This window comes from Mustela nivalis, assembly GCF_964662115.1.
Source record: "Mustela nivalis genome assembly, chromosome: 1".
Lineage (NCBI taxonomy): Eukaryota > Metazoa > Chordata > Mammalia > Carnivora > Mustelidae > Mustela > Mustela nivalis.
This window is the reverse complement of record NC_139020.1, coordinates 185,238,394-185,256,383: the sequence shown is the minus strand read 5'-3', so window position 1 is coordinate 185,256,383 and position 17,990 is coordinate 185,238,394. Positions and strand designations below refer to the sequence as shown.

The 17,990-nt window shown below is 41.6% G+C and overlaps 1 protein-coding gene across 2 annotated transcripts in view; it reads left to right on the top strand.

Annotated features, from left to right (window-relative positions):
* Window positions 1-17,990, top strand: part of SYNPR (synaptoporin) — a 314,225-nt gene that overhangs the window by 258,922 nt on the left and 37,313 nt on the right. For both annotated transcript variants that reach the window (XM_082727135.1, XM_082727136.1), the window contains one exon: window positions 3,601-3,799. In XM_082727135.1, coding sequence (XP_082583261.1) covers window positions 3,601-3,799 — 199 coding nt within the window. The remainder of the gene's footprint in view (window positions 1-3,600; window positions 3,800-17,990) is intronic.

Genomic DNA, 17,990 nt, shown 5'->3' with positions numbered 1-17,990 from the left:
TTTCACCCCAGTGTGACTGGTGGGCTAAATATCAAGCTGTAAATCACTGGCGTTAATAAGCAGATTTGTTAGTGATTTTTGTGCATGTGTGCCTTGTGCAAATAGCCACATTTACCGTAAAGCAACATAGTAACTTGATGATAGGGGAAATTTTGATATTCAGCTGATTGCATAGGGGGAAAAAAAAAAACCACCCAATTCTTTTATTCTCCTGTTCCCTGCTACCCCCACCACACACAAAGTCTGCAGACCCAGTCTGTATATCTCAGCTGAGGGAACTGGGGTGTTAGAAGCACTGCTGATCCGGCATCTGGAGAGCCAGTGTGCCTGTCTCTGATCAGTTGCAGCAGGTGACATGGCCCTGCCTGCTATTTTTGTTTTATATGTTGTTTATTGCAGGAAAGTCTTTCCAGACTTTATCTTAAGATGAAGACCTAAATTTATAACCTGGCCCACTTTGCCCCCCGGTGAGGGCCCCAGAGAACTTCTTTGTCTCACTGGATACCACTCGTTCTCTTTTTCTGCCATGTTCCAATTTTCTAAGACATAGTTCATCTCTTCCCATGTGCAATGCTCCTGTCCTATGCAGGATCTTGGTACCTGCTCTTTCTTACCTATTTTTTGACAGTTTTATTGAGGTATAATCCACATACACTACAATTCATTCCCTTACAATGGACACCTTGATCGTTTTCAGTTTATTCAGAGAATTGTACATCCATCACCTAGAACATTTTCATGGCCCAAAAAAGGAATCTCACATCCCTTAGCCATCATCCCCAATTCTAGAACCCCCATCACCACCACCTCCAGCCCTAGGCAAATGCTAGTCTACCCTTTGTCTCCAGAGATTGGCCTTTTCTGAACATTTCCCTACAAATGGAATCCTACAGTGGGTGGTCCTTTCTGACTGACTTCTTCCACTTAGCAGAAGGTTCTCAAGGTCCGTCCATGTTGTTGGACGTGTCGGAGCGTGTGTCGGCACTTCATTCCTTCTCAACAATAGATAATATTCCACTGTACAGAGGCACCACATTTTATCTACCCATTCATCAGTTGACAGACTTTCTATTACAAAGAGTGCTGCTATGAGCATTCCTGTTTCATTTCCTGAGTACAAGCTTTTGTGCAGACAAATGTTACCCTTGCTCTTGGGTATGTATCTAGAAGCAGAAGGGCTGGGTCACGGGCTACCTCTATGTTGAACCATTTGAAAAACTGCCAGGTTGTTTTTCCAAAGTGGCTGCCCCATTTTACATTTCCACCGGCAATATATGGACGTCCCAATCTGTCTAATAAAACTCGCATTCCAGTTCTACCTGTTATTCTTACCCAGTCTTACCAACAATTGTGATTCCAGTCTCAGAGCCTTTTTCGCTGTAGCCTACTAGATAGAGAGTCACATTTCACTGTGTTTTCATTCTTAACTTTCGATCTGGATAATTTCTGCCCATTTTTCAAGCAGCAGATTAAAATTCCATAGGGAAACTTACCTTGACCCCCACCCCCAACCCAGACTGGCCTTGGGCTCCTCTCAGGAAACCTATCTTTTCCATCTACCTTTGAAGTTCTATATGGGCAAGGCCCCTCCTATCCTCCTTACTCGACCCCAGCATCTCGCCGTTGTGTGAACTACTGGCCGCTTGCCAAAAATTTGTGGGATAATGACATATACAAAATAATGAGGAAAAGGTGTACATTATCTGAAAATCACCTGTATGAGAAATATTGGCATGATTAGCTTTTTAGCTTTTAAAGCTATTTCATTTTTCAGCATTCCCACAGTCCAAACCATTGGGAAACATTTTGATATCTCTGGCAAGGGGAGGAAAGGAACTCTACAATGTAACCAGGACGAATGCTTCTATTTTCCTGAATCGTACCAAACCGTACCCCTTTTTGGTTGATAAGAAACGGGAGGAACCTCAGTATATACAAGCAAGATCAAGTGGACAGTGTAGACAGCTCTCCCTTAAGTCAAGCAAGAAATAGAAAAGACTGGGTTTCTCAGAAATAGGGAGCTCAGGGGGACTGGGCTTCCCTGCACTGGTTGTCCCTAGAGATTGTGGTTGAGTAGGACAAGGCCACGGAATGTACATTTTTAACAAGGCCTCTAGTGTTTGCAATGCTAGTGACCCATGAGCTTCACTTGGAGGAAACGTTCATCCTGTTTAATATTCTCATCATTTAACAGAAACCAGTTAATGCAGAAGTTAAAAATTCAAGCTCTAGAGTCAGGCACAGATTTAAACCCCTGCTGAATTTACTAGCTATATGGCTTAAGACAAACTACTTAATCTTTCTAAGACCAATTTCTTATCCTGTAAAGGGGGAGGGGGCAATAAAGTGCCTACGTCACAGGGCTGCCATGGGCATTCAATTAAATTATGAGTATAAAACACAATACCTGGTACACAAGAAGTGCTCCAATATTGGGGCACTTGATTGGCTCAGTTGGCTGAGCATCTGACTCTTGATTTTGGCTCAGGTCATGATCTCATGGGTTGTGGGATTGAGCCCCACATGGGGCTCCATGCTCAGCAGGGAGTCTGCCTGAAGAGTCTCTCCCTCTGCACCTCCCTCTGCTTGCTTTCTCTCTCTCTCTCAAATAAATAAATGAAATATTCAAGAAAGAAAGAAAGAAAGAAATGCTCCAATATTAGTAACTATTGTTACTACTATTTTATCATTATATTACTGTATAAAGTATAAGAGAAAGTACACAACAAATCTGTTTTAAAGGGATCCGTTTTGCTCAGTAAAAAAATACTTTCTAGTATTAATTGGGAAATTTCCAGGTTCCTCAATGGCTTTATCATTACTGTTGCTTTCATAGATAGTTTTCCAAGTGGTATTTGCTGATATCCCTCCTATGGCTATTTCCGAGCACCTCCATAATACTCAAGGGATAATTTAGTTATTTCTTATGAAGCAGAATTTTGGCTTCTATATTAAATTATAGTTTGCCACCTAGTTCACAACATGAGCTACTATACTGGATAGAACACACTTCCTTAGGTGTCATTTGTTAAGCAGAAAGTATTACCCCCAAATCTTATTTCTCTCTATTAGGTAATATATTGAGTCTGAATGCCTGATAGAAATTACTCTCTAAAATAGAAGTTCTAAAGTTCAATCAAATTAGTATCGATCCATCATCTTACAGAATCAAGAATGTTCATTCATTTATCCAAGTCCTGTATACTGAGTGCCTAACAAGGCTCAGGCATTCAGGATATACAGAGAAGAAGAAAATCAAGAGGCCACCCTCATGGAAATCTTTGCAGAAAGATGGCGTCTTCACGCCCTTTCCGTGAGGTACTTAAATACATCATCAAGATCGTGTGACTAGTGATGAGTGCTATGAATGATGCTCATCAGGATGATGGGATAGAAAATGTCTACGGGGAAGGGGCTATTTTATATTAATAGGAAAAGGCTCTCCCAGGAGATGACTTTTGAATACCAACCAAGGAGCCGGCCGTGGAAAATGTCAGGGGACAGGGCCATTGAAGAAAAGAAAACATTCAACCAAATGACCTTAAGCCTGGCTCCGTCTCCTGTGCCTTATAAAGAGTCTCGTTCCCTCTGGCACTTTAGGTTGCATCAGGTGACCTTTGAGGTGCCCACCTGCGAGGGGAAGGAGCGGCAGAAGCTGGCACTGACTGGTGACTCCTCGTCTTCCGCCGAGTTCTTCGTCACGGTCGCTGTCTTCGCCTTCCTCTATTCCCTGGCCGCCACCGTCGTTTACATTTTCTTCCAGAACAAGTATCGGGAGAACAACCGCGGCCCGCTCGTCGTAAGTGGCTCGCTTCTTGCAGTAACCCTCTCCGTCCCCTCAGATTTCTTTCCCTTGGCTTGAAGGGCTTTGGAGTTGGGCAAGCCCTGGGGGCAGGGTTTTTGTTTTGGTTTTTGTTTTTTGGGGGGGGGGTGTTTTGTTTTAAATCACATTCCTTTTCATCCACATCTCTTGGATCTAACACAGAAGCATGATGTCTGCCATTCTTTTGCACCCCTGAACTGGAAAAACATCGGGAGACATGCTAGAAACCCTGCGGAAATAAATGGTTGGAAATCTCATGAGATCCAGGGAAGATGAGTGAGGCTTACTGCAGATTCATTTATAATTCCAGCATGATGGAGCCAGCCAACCATTTTTCTCACCGGTCACTTAGTGTGACTCGTGCTTATTTGAATGGATTGTTCGGCTAGTATATGATAGACGGGGCATAGAGGCTTCCATCTCTGAGCCCCCACCCCTATCCCCAGCAATCTCTCTAAATCTCTCTTTCCACCACTGACCCTCCTCCCACTTCATTTTTCCTTGTACACCGGTCCAAGGACTCACATGGACAAAACCAGTATAGCCCAGGGTATCCCGATAGGGGGGACACACACACCTACAGGGCACAACAACTCTCAGAGGGGCACAAGAGTGTGAGTAATTTTTTAAAATTTTTAAATTTTTTATTAACATATAATGTATTATTAGCCCCAGGGGTACAGGTCTGTGAATCGCCAGGTTTACACTTCAAGGCAGAGTGTGAGTAATTTTTAAGGAAATACATTTTAAATTTCTCAACCTTCACATATACACTTGCCTTTATCTGAGAATGCTCTGCATATAAAAATACTTGGCTGCTTCTTCCTTAATTACCTACTCCCATTTTATAAAAGAAAACCATCCATCTTCTCCATCCCAAATATCACCACACAATACACTGCTAGGAGGCAAAACTTTTCAGGTGCTAATGAAAATATTAGAAATATTGGTGTTGGTGTTGACAACACCATTTGAATATTTGAAATATTCATTCGAAATATTGGTGTTGGTGTTGACAAAAGTGAGTTATTTTAATGCGTGGGTAATGTACTCTTTTGCATATAAGGAGGTTTCCAAATTTTTTACTTCAATAAAATTGAAAGTCTTAATCTACTCATCAAATGATAGGCCATTAAAAAATACCTTTTGATGACAGATCACTATGTGATTAGGACATATAACTCAGAAGAAATTCAAGGAAATTCATGACATTGCTAAAACAAAACTCCATCTGTTCTCATCTACTCATTTATGCGAGCAGGGTTTCTCAACACATCTGTAAGATGAAAAATGGGGAGAGAATTTATGCTGAATCATGGTCCATTTGAGAAGTGATGTTTGTTCCCCCAAAAGTATGCAAACTAATTGTAGGGAAAAAAAGGCCCAGATATTTCTAATAAAACTTTTACTTTTTAAATTTAATAATTATCAAATGTATAATATTTGTTGTTTGGAACAATTGTTCATTAATAATATTTATTAACAATACCGCCCGATCCCAAGTAAATTTTTGACACTTAAAGCATTAGAATCATGGGCAAAAAGTTATTTAAGCACATGTACATATTTGTGTTACAAAGAATATAATAAGTGACCAGTAAAATGCTTTCCAGTATAAAAAATATGTACACTATGTACACTATGTGAGGAAAGTATAATGGAAATACAAATTCATAGAAAGTGAAAAGAACATGTAAAATTTCCAACTGTTAAAGAGAACTTTTTCATTAATTTTTTAATGGAAGACAGAGTATCAAATAATGTCTTCATTGGATTCATTTAAAAATGGACACAGTGTGTACATTTTAAAATAATCAATATATATGCCAGAAATAATGTTTATTGAGCTATTTAGATTTAAAAAAAAAAACAAAATTAGATGTTTCAACTTCATACAAGTAAGAACCCAATTTCTCAAAATTCTTTTAGGGGGTAAAATAGATTTTACAGATATCTAATCTAATCAATATGTTATGGAGACCTGAACTTTAAAATAAAGACATTGTAAAAGGTAACTGTAATAAATCCCCATTTGCAGAGCTTTGTGATTAATTATGAAAGCCCCCCAAAATTCAAATTTTTAGCACTTTAATATGTTATCTTCGAAGAAGCAGAGTAATGAACTTGAATTTGTGGACAAGTGTCTTTTCTCTTTCTCCCAAAGTGGAGCTAATAGTCTTAGTGGTTTTAAAATACTTTTTAAGAGTCCCCTAACTTGGGCTTAGCCCTCCCATGATGCGCAGATAGATACACAAAAGAGATTGCTATAGATGTATCACAGAACCAAGGTGCATGCATCCATTCCTGGGTGTGTGTAGACCAGCTTACAAAATTCTGAAGTCTAAGGAACTCTCCTGACTTCCTGAGAGAAGTTGACTCAGCTACTTTGCTCACAAAGTGGAAAAAGATCGATTTTGCTATATAAAACCACATTCTCCTCATACGAGATAATCTTGTGAAGGCATGCTACTTCATCTCTGTGTAAATATTCTCTCCCATCAAGCAGGATATAATGAAATCCTGAATTGTGTACTACGCTGGGTAGGTTCTGTTTTATTACATCGTGGGAGAAGGGGAGGGGCAGGGGAGATCATTCTAGTCATAAAAAAGGAAAGGCTCCTAGATGAAGCTTCTGTGATATTAAAAACCTGATGTGCTCATTACTTAGCAGATGAGAGTTCATTTAAAAATGAGCCTGAGTCCTAAGAGTCACAGAGGCAGAATGGCTATGGAGGGTCCACAGGACGCCATTACAACAGCAAACGGCAAACCATATCAATTCTGGCCCCACCATGATGAGGGCACAGTTGGGGAATAAAGAGTGAACTATTATACCCACCCTTAATGGTTAGTTAGCAAGTTACAAAAAATCCACACTTTGAACAAGATCTCAAAAAGAGGATTCAAACATTAAAAAAAAAAAAAGTTCAAATGCTATGTTACCAATAATGGTACCCATTTTAAGTCAATCCTACTTATTCAAAAAGATGGCTATTGATAATGACTTGGTCACCTCAGTTCTTGTTGTCATCTATTCTTTTTTGAGGTTGCTTTGTTTTTTAGCAAAGCTCACATTTTTTTCTTCATTCTGTAATTTTCTGCAGTATGAAACAACAAAGACCTCATGATGCTGATACGAACTAATTCAAGCAGTTTAAAGAAGTCAGGGATCCTCTTAAACTGGTTCACATCTAGAAATTAACAATTTCCCATCTCATTCTATAATCCTCTAGGACATGACATTACACATCATGCATAGATAAGATTAACGTGAAGGAAAGGGATGATATTGGTAACGATGTTGCTAATAAGAATAACAATAATAGGGGCACCTGGGTAGCTCAGTGGGTTAAAGCCTCTGCCTTGAGCCCAGGTCATGATCCCAGGGTCCTGGGATTGAGCCCCGCATCGGGCTCTCTGCTCAGCAGGGAGCCTGCTTCCCCCTCTCTCTCCCTGCCTCTCTGCCTATTTGTGATCTCTGTCTGTCAAATAAATAAATAAAATCTTTTAAAAAAAAGAATAACAATAATATCTACTGGTATTGATTATCTACTATGCGTAAAACTAACAGTCACAACAACCCTAGCTTATGTTATTTTTTTAAAGATTTTCTTTATTTATTTATTTGTCAGAGAGAAGGAGAGAGAGAGAGAGAGAGCACACAAGCAGGCAGAGAGGCAGAGAGAGAAGCAGGCTCCCTGCCCAGCAAGGAGCCCGATGCGGGACTCGATCCCAGGACCCTAGGATCATGACCTGAGCCAAAGGCAGTGGCTTAACCCACTGAGCCACCCAGGCATCCCCCTAGCTTATGTTACTATTCACATGTAAAGATGAGGAAAGGGAGGCTGGGAGAGATCACCTGACTCCCCCTAGTCACATCACTATTAGAGGGTAGAACGTTTGAAACCAGGTCTCCAACTCCAGGGCCCAAATTTATAACCACCATGCAAGAGGGTCCAAATTCCTGGCAGGCAATGTTCTATGAAATGAGAAGGGCGGGGATGAGTAAGACCAGTTGGTTTATACACCTGGACGGCTCCTATATTGTCTTACTCTGGATATAGAGAAACCAAATATATAGAGAAACCTTATAACCCCTAGACTTTTCTGCTCATTTGATGTCATCGACGTTTTTCATTTGCCTTCAAAATCTATTAGGAGTCCTGGCATGACTGCCGTAAATCTATGATGCTAGTAGAATCATAGGGTTCTGCTTGTGCTGCTGTTTATCTCTGTTGCACATGGAAGACGACAGTGACAGAGAACAAGCTTTTTAAATGCCCAGGCTCAATGGGTATTATAAATCAGAGATTATCAGGACTGATTCCTATCTCTTTGCAAGCAGTTGTGAACAATTTCAGACAGACTGGGGCCATGCTTACCAATGGCGATTTTCTGAAAAGATCTTTTTCTACTGAATATGCTTGACAAGATGGTGCACATTTAAGTAAAAATGAAAATAAGAATGTCTTCAGAAGTAACGTTATTGTTAATGATGCTTAATAACCCAGTAGCCAGAAAATCGGCCCGAAAGAATCAGGCGGCTACTGTACATCACTACAGTGCATGCCTTCTTGTACAGATGAATAAATGACGGTTCTCAGAAAGCAGAGACAGCCGCCTGAATCATGGTATGATTGTGAATTGAAATGTCAACGCTGGTTAGATCATTTTGACCTGCTCCTTAGAGTATCCTTTTAAAGCCCATCTCCTGCCTAGATGTCTGTGTCAGGATATTCTGAGCCATTTTCAGATCTCATGTCAAATAGTGACACTGTGAAGCTTTAGAGTTTCTTCATATTAATGTAAAGTCAGTTTAAAAAAAAATATCTTACAGAGTGCTCTAAGAATGAATGTATAATACACACTATCTCACATTTTGGTAAATCCTGATTTGAAGAGGTTTGGTTTAAAGTAACTACTCTAGGAGTTTAGGAGAATCAATATCCACTTCAAGATTTTGTGGAAAAGGATAAAGCTCTCTGATTTTTTCATAAAACTCTGATTTTCCCATAAAGGTTGACCGAAGGCAGTTTATGGGACTAGTGGTGCTAAGCTGTTGCAGGCACACAGTGATGTCGTGATTCACATTTGTTTACGTTCTGTGCATTCTACGTATTTTCTCATCTAACCTCAGAACAAGCCTGAGAGAGAAGGAGCGCAATTAGAATCGACCCCATTCTATGGATTCAATTTACCACCTCTTTACTGAGCATCTGGTGTTGGAAAATGTGTCCCTGGGAGATTAGAAACCTTGCCTGTTGTCAGAGAGGTGAACAGCAGCAGAAGGACTCAGACTCTTAGTCCAGTGATCTTGAGGGTAATGGCTAAGCTCTGCAGTCCTGGATTTTAATCCCCCATATGACCTGTAAGAGTTTGAAGTGTGTTACTTCACCTGCAGAACGAAGCTAGTAACGATACACATATCTTGGGGCTGCTGAAAGGAAAGGAGGAGTTAAAACCTACAAGGCGCTTTGCACAGGGAAAGGCACACAGTATTAACAGTGGTATTAAATTAACAGTGGTAAATTAACGGCATCTCACTGCCGCACTATTATTGCCATCAATTAAAAAAAATTTTTTTTTAATTAACATATCATGGTGGCGCCTGGGTGGCTCAGTGGGTTAAAGCCTCTGCCTTTGGCTTGGGTCATGATCTCGGGGTCCTAGGATCGAGCCTCACATGCAGCTCTCTGCTCAGCGGGGAGCCTGCTTCCCTTCCTCTCTCTCTGCCTGCCTCTCTGCCTACTTGTGATCTCTGTCTGTCAAATAAATAATAAATAAAAATCTAAAAAAAAAAAAAAATTAACATATCATGTATTATTTGCCCCAGGGGTACAGGTCTGTAATTCATCAGGCTTACACAGTTCACAGCACTCACCATAGCACGTACCCTCCCCAATGCCCATAATGCCCAACCACCCTCTCCCTACCCCCCTCCCCACCCCCACAACCCCCAGTTTGTTTTGTGAGATTAAGAATCTCTTATGGTTTGTCTCCCTCCCAATCCCATCTTGTTTCATTTTTTCCTTCCCTACCTCCCAAACCCCCCACTCTGTCTCTCAGCTTCCTCATATCAGGGAGATCATATGACATTTGTCTTTCTCTGATTGACTTATTTCACTCAGCGTAATACCCTCTAGTTTCATCCACGTCATTGCAAATGGCAAGATTTCATTTCTTTTGATGGCTGCATAGTATTCCATTGTATATATATACCACATCTTCTTTATCCAATCATCTGTTGATGGACATCTAGGTTCTTTCCATAGTTTGGCTACTGTGGACATTGCTGCTATAAACATTCGGGTGCACGTGCCCCTTCAGATCACTACCTTTGTACCTTTAGGGTAAATACCCAGTAGTTATTGCCATTAATTTTAATCACTCTCTTGCCCATTACTGGGTAGAACCTTAGCCACATAAAGGAAATTGCAGGCAGGGTCCTTTAACTACCAGCAGCCCTCTCAATGCTACTTTGCTCCCCAAACATTCTCTTCTCCCCAATTCCCCCAGGGAAAGAGCTGGACTCAGGACTGCTTCTAAGACAACAGTTGGGAGGTTGAGCCACCCAGTGAACCTTTCTATCCCTGTGACCCCACTCCCTTAGGTGACTGGAAGGTGGATTTTTTTAACCCCTAAATAAAACAAGGCTCCCATTTTCAGGTGTGGGCTGAAGCCATCCCTAAGAGAGGATAACAGGAGGCAGGCAGAGAGCTGGGTGTTCTGAAACTCACGTGCTGGTTCCTCCCAACTGTATCTTTCTTAGCTGTAGACAGGGCTGGAAATCAGAACCGCAGCCTTGAGCTATTGGGGAATTGCTGAGGAACCTCTCCCCCTCGCCTTCCCCCCAACCCTTCTACTTCATGCCTGTGTACTTTTCCTAGGTGCTGAGTGTTTTCAACAGGCCAAGCATATATGTATACAGGGGTGAACTGAGAGCATCCATTCTGGTGGGGGAAATTATTTAATAAGGATGACTCTCCTAGAAATGACCTGCTACAGGTACATAGATGGGGTTTGGTAACCTAGAGGAGGAGGTGTACCTCTCTGCCCACAAGCCAGTCCATGCCCTCCCCTGGGGTCGGGTGGGCTGGTATTAAGGCAATCCCAGTGCACCTGGTGGTTAGTGAGAAGATGAGTGGAGATTGTGTTAGAAGATCTGCCCCAGGAGCAGTGTGTTTGATGCTAAAAAGAATAACATTATTTGAAGACCACAAAGCATGTATCTTGTTTGTAGGGGCACACCTGTCAAAATCTGACAGTCTGTTTGGTGATGTGGAGTGTGTGTGTGTGTGTGTGTGTGTGTGTGTGTGTGTGTTTCTGCCTCCCTACTCTTTGAAACAAGAAGTGATGACATTACAAAAAGGTATAGACCTAACGTTATATGTACGTTTATCCAAACTATTACACACGTTGCACCAACAAATATATTTTTCCAGAATTGTACTGCGGATGAAGGGAAATAAATTAACCCATTTAAAATGTTCCCAGCACACCATCCACACATTTTATCAGATTTTGTAACCTCAGCTCCTTTCCAGCTTCTTAAGATTAGCAAATTCTTAATTTAAATGAAAGTTAATTCCCACTTTATTTGGTGCCATGTTTCTCCAATTAACTAGTTAAGCAAAGATCTGAGCCGTCGTCCAATAGCCTTCATAAAGACAGTGAGCTACTAATAGAATTAGCATGATTCTTCCAAAGCCCAGAGCTCCTCTCGTTCTGTGTTGGAGCCAGTGTATTCAGATGGCTAGTTTAGCTTGTCTGTCTGAACCCCAACCATTTTTTCAGATTTTTCTTTCATTCCAGGGAACTCATTATTCAGTTAGAAAAATTAGGACCAAGAGGGAACGCGGCAAAGGCCCAAATGTGTCTTTCTTGTGTGTTTCTTTCTTTCTTTCTTTTAAAACAACCTGAAATGTGCAATGTGTCTATTCCATGGCCCAGCACACCCAAGAGAAACCACGCTCCCTTTATCAGATGGAAGAGTGGTTCTCTGCCAGTGGGTGGGGGACATTGGGCAATATCAGGAGACATTTTTTTTTTAAGATTTTATTTATCTATTTGAGAGAGAATGAGTGAGAGAACATGAGAGAAGAGAAGGTCAGAGGGAGAAGCAGACTCCCCAAGGAGCTGGGAGCCCGATGTGGGACTTGATCCTTGAAGTCCGGGATCATGACCTGAGCCGAAGGCAGTCACTCAACCAACTGAGCCACTCAGGCACCCATTAGGAGACATTTCTGATTGTCACTGCTTGGCAGGGAGCATAGTGGGAAGAGGCCAGGGATGCCACTGAACGTCCTGTTGTGCACAGAACCACACAGTGTACTGGGCTCAAAAGAGCCATAGTGGTGAGGTTGATAAGCCCCGATGTATAGCAACCATCAGTAGCTGTTGAGAAGCTACCGTGTGCCAAATCCTGCACGAGCACTTGTCACGTCCTCTCCTTAAATGCTTTAGCTAACCTTTCGAGTTTCATATTTTAATTCCTAACCTTGAGAAGCAGAAACTGAGGTTGTGGAAGTTACTGGCCAGGTTACTGGCCCCTGAAGCAATGCAGGTGTATCTGAGCGCAGCAGCTCGGAAGACGCTCTGTTGTTAGCCGAATCTGCTTCTCACCGTGTTCATTTCTCTGGGTCCATGAGACTGACACGCTACCTACTGCCCTAATGAGTCACCTTCTCTGGGTCCACGGACCTTACTGCTGGCTGTTGGCCTCTCCCAGTCCCTCTGTCTTCTTGTGTTTCGTCTTGTAGCTACCACCAACCCACACACAGACACATGCAGACACCCACGCAGACATGCACACACAAGCACACAGTCTAAATATCTCAGCTTTGTAACTTTTATCTCCAAAGCTCTCCCTTCTTATCTAGTGGACAAACTAGAGAGGAAAATGGTGCCAGCTCCAATTCTTTAACCAATTATAGATGTTAACTTGGAAAAAAACTTGTTATTTTCCCAGAAGTCTCCAAGAGCTTTTATACAGCTCCAGACTCCATCTCTAATTATGAAATTTAAGCCTATTTGAATATTTCCAACCAGCTCGGGGCACCAGTTTAATCTCAGGACTCCAAGTCATTTCACGGAGACTCCCAAAGTAGCGTGACATCAGGAAAGAATTGGCCAAAACACTTCCCTATTCGATTAATACCTATCCCCTATTTTTTAAAACGTAATTTGTCTTATGTTGGTTTTTCCTTACAGTTCCCTCAGGCACTGTTGGCTTTTATTTTTTGTGTTTCAATCAAACTAAAGTTCATGTGGTGTTTCCTTTTCGATTCTAAGACAAAGCTCTTTCTTGGATAGCCCTCGTGGGTCCCAGGCCCTATGCTAGGCACCAAGGACACATAGCAAAATAACACCTAGCTCCTGGCCTCAAGCTAGTTCCTTTATTCCTACCACCCTCGATCTTTCATGAGGAGACAGTCGGAGCCAGTGGTTAAGAATTGAAGCTCTATAGTCAAACTGCCTGGGCTCAAATCTCAGAAGCACCAGTCAGTACCATCTGTGTGACTTTGGCCAAGTTACAGAACCTCTCCGTGTTTCTGTTTCTTCCCCTGTGACATAGAGGTAACAGTGGTTCCTAAACGATTAAGTCATTGGTCAGATTATATGGGTTCTGACACATAAAGCCCTTATATCAACAGGGAGTACTCATTAACGTGAGCCCTTGTTTTCATCAGCCTCGTATTACTATCTACCCTGGTGTCCATATTGTGCTTTCTATGTGGCCGGTGTTTATTAAATCTTAGTGGGCCGATCAGCTGAAAAAGAAGTGGATAAGTGCAAACCCCACTGACGTTCTCATCTTGACAAATGCTTCGGAAGGCTTTCTGTTGCACTGTAAATATCAAACCCCTTTTTACATCGTGTTTTATTCCTGAACCTCCAAATTCCACGTAAGCTGCTCTCATTACAGAAAAATGCAGTCCACCCTAAGATGGGGTTTCACACTGTCTGGCCTTTCTGTCACTCAGCTCCCCTCTCTTGGCTCCCGCACCCCCGACCTGGCACTCAGATCTCAGACGTTAGGGAAAAGAGGGGAAAGAACACAACCCCATTAAAGTAACCAGGCTCCGGGGAACTGGATTGAATCCCTTATCAGCTGGCAAGTCTGAAAATAGAAGGAGAGTGTGAAGAGCACAATTGTGTAACAGGAAGAAACTTGAGGAAATTTGATTGTTTGGGGGCATCCAACTGAGAAATGAGGTTCAGACTTTCACCCTCCTCCTATCATCTTTTGAAAGTGGTGAAATCTTCCCCTCCCCACTCCACCCCCACGATGGCAAAAATACCCTTACTATTTGCTAAGATTATTTCTTTGATTCCAGAACAAGCAGACACTCTCAAACACACACAGCTTTGGATTCACTGGGGCTCTCGGCATTTAAGAATGCCTTGCACCAATACCCATGGTTCATTAAACTTTCAAATAATTGGCACAAAGTCCAGAGCTTTGATTTTTTTTTTTTTTTTTTTTTCCTTTTGCAACCCTCTTAGCTCTTTCTCCCAGCTTGGCATCTTCATTTCCATTGCTTATTAGTAGGACCCTAATCAAAGCCACAGAGCCACACAAGGAAAAAAATTTTCCCTGGGAACACAAAGGAAGTGACTCCAGATAAAAACTGGCTTGGATCACTTATGAAGGATACAGTTATTGAAAATACCTGACGGTTGACCAAGATGATTTCACCTTCACTTGACTACCTACCTATCTGAGACCTGGAATTTTCAATCTGCCTCCATGTGGTTCTGAAATGCCTAAGAAGCACTTGATTGATTCATATGCTATCTTAAGAAATAGAGCGCTAAGGGGAGCCTGGATGGCTTAGTCAGTTAAGCATCTGACTCTTGATTTTGGCTCAGGTCATGATCCTCAGGGTCATGAGATCGAGCCCCACGTTGGGCTCCACACTCAGCTGGAGTCTGCTTGAGATTCTCTCTTTGTCTCTCCCTCTTCTTCTGCCCCTCTCTCCCACTTGCATTCTCTAAATCAATTAATTAATTAAACCTTAAGAAAGAAAGAAAGAAGTCTGAATTGTAGCGAGTTAATACTGATCCATCTGTGGCCAAGTGGATCCACTAACCAATTGATTAGCCACACCAATGGGCAGAAGAATATGTTGATTGATATTGACAAGCTAGAAATCACAAGACTGAAAACAATGAGGTTATTACAGTGAAAAAAATAACTTAGGAAAATTGCAGTTGAGGCTAGAGAAAAGCAGACTAAATTGTCTGGCACCCCAGTTTTACTTGGAAATAGGAAAATGAAAATCCAAGAGTGTCTATCAGCTTCTTAAGCACCCACTCTATGCAAGACATATGGGGACTGTGGTAGCATGAGAGACATAATTCCTCACCCTGCTGGAGGAGACAGTCACGTCCATAGAACATTAGGATACACATTAGGATAAAAGCACAAAAGAAGTATGTTTTATTACTCCCATTAATAGAGTCCTCACATAAGAATCAATAAGAAAGAGCCTGTGGTATTTGGCTTGGGTGGTCAAAGAAGGCTTATGAAGTCCATGAGACTTGTCAAAGAATAGAAACTAGCTGGAAGGAAAGGAGGGTGCTTTGACTGGATCAATGGCTTGAGCAAGAGTGATGTGGGAGAGTGTGGAGAATAATAAAAGAGCAGACACTTATCTTGCCTTGCCAGCTTCCTTCTTTGGGAGAACTAGCCCTCTCCCACTTGTGCAGTCCTACTGGACTGCCAAGTGGTACTTCACCCGATAACACAAGATGGTCAAATGACCCAAGCCAGGCAACTTTTGGAGCAGGACTTATGGAGTGAAGTTCTTCCTCTGGAATTGCAAAGTGAGGAAGAGATGAATCTACTCGATGATGGCCACATTGCTGATGCTGTCTAAAGAATAAAGCTGAGCAGAAATAAGCAGATTTTAGATATAGAAAGAAAGAGAGATAGGGAAAGACATAAAGATACTTGACCCCCCCACCACCACAAAAATGAGCACCTGGAGTTGGCCATCCCTGAAACCAGCCACACTCTACACTCTAACCTTTCCAGATATATGGGCTGCTAAATTTCTCTTTGTGCTTGCTGGTTTGATTTGGGTTTCTGATACTTGCCAAATGAAATGATTTTAACCTATACATAATGTCTAACCTTTCTGTAAAAAAAAAAGGCTATAAGAACTGATACATCGAAAGTTAGTTGTGAAGTTTAAATAACAAATAGCGAAGCACACAGTAGATGCTTAATGACATTTATTTATTTATTTGCTTGTTTATTTATTTATTCATTCGTAGGACTAAGAGAGAATAAGGTGGGTTAACTCTGCTAGTACTTTTATATCCGTTATTACAAACAACTCTAGTTGTTTCCATTTGTATGGCTATGGAATATTTCATTATGTAAAGATAACATGAGTTATTCAACCCGTGTCTTATTGTTAGACTTTGAATTTTTCTCTCACAAGCCATGTCATGATAATTAGCCTTGCACTGAAATCTTTTTTTTTTTTAATTTTTTTTTCAGTGTTCCAAAACTCATTGTTTATGTACCACACCCAGTGCTCCTGAACACATATCTACATATTTTGAATCATTTATTTAGGATAAAAACCCCTAATTTTTCTTCCTGATTTTTAAAGCAGAAATTCCCTTAAATCTGCATAAACCATATCCTTACCAAATTACCTCTGATCTGAGTGAAAATTTGGATTCCAACTTTTGACTCTACCCTAGACCCTGCAATCGTACTACTCTTGGAGAAGAAATCTCCCAAAAGAATCAGCAAAAAGAATGTTATCTTCTCAGAGAAGAAAACAATAACACAACTTGTCCTAAGGATGCTGCTACTGACACATTTCTTTGAAACTTGAGATACTAAGGGGACATCAAAATTCAATTCAAGCCATATTTAAGTAGGCAGAAGCGCAGGCTTTAATTACCAAGGAGAAGTTCCCAAGACAGGCATTAATCTGCATGGCAGTGTAAGCTTAGCCCCATCGCTGAGCTCTGCATACTGGTCCTTTGGCAGTATCCTTTCTCACTGAAGCTCGGCAAGTGAAGTTCAAGATCATTAATTACTCCGCAGGCCATAAACAGAAGAAAAAAATAAAAAATAGAGAAAGTCCAAGTAATGAGTTTTTAAAATAATAGAATGGCTATTTATAAGTTTCATCCTGAGGCCAATGGCTAAAGTTCTGGATGTGGCAAGCCAGCCGATGGTTGGGGAGCAGGAGTCTTTGCCCAACTCTGTCAGCTGCATCACCTCCTGAGAGCCTCTACAGAAATATGGTGGCTCTTTTCAAACCCCCCAATTAAGCTATTTCCCACAACTTGCCTTGGCTTGTCTTTCCCCATGTGTTCTGTAAATTGTTGCTTTAGGATTGAAAAAACCAAGACCAAATTACACGGGATTAATATCCCTGTTTAGAAGGTCCCCCTGCACAGGACCCCATTCAGGGCTTTATAAAACCCTCATGCCTTAAAAGATTGGTGTGATTATAGGGAATGGGCTAGGCACAGGGCTGTGGAAAGGAGAGAATGGGTTCATATTGGGTTCTATATATGAAGACTTTTTTTTAAAAGATTTATTTATTTATTTGAGAGAGAGAGAGAGAGGGTGCATGAGTTGGGAAAGGGCAGAGGGAGAGAATTTTCAAGCAGACTCCCTGCTAAGCACAGAGCCCCCTGGAGGCTCAGCCTCATGACCTATGAGATCATGACCTGAGCCAATAACCAAGAGTCCAGGGCTCACCTACTGAGCCACCCAGGTGCCCCTGTATGGAGACCTTTAACAAAGTGGTCTCCTACCTCCTGTCTTTCATTCTTCCAGCCATCACTTCAAATGTCTCTGGAACATTATGGAAATGAAGACTCCCACTAAATATTCCCCCACTAAGTAGTAAATATCTGAAATACTCCCTAAAGTCCGGATTAAAAGTGAAATTAATGACCTTCTAAGTTGGTCATCAAGAATAGGATCTGTTATAATTCAACTCATTCGTTGAGTTCCTCCTGTGTGTCAGGAACTGTGGTCAGCACTAAATGCATGGAGCCAGTGTCTGTTCCAAGAGCAATGTGGGAAGAACTCCCAAAAGCTCCATCTGGTGGGTGTGTGCAAGGCTCTTTAACTAGAACTCCCATCTCCCCACGCCCTTGACTTTCCGTTTAGGCCGACCGTACA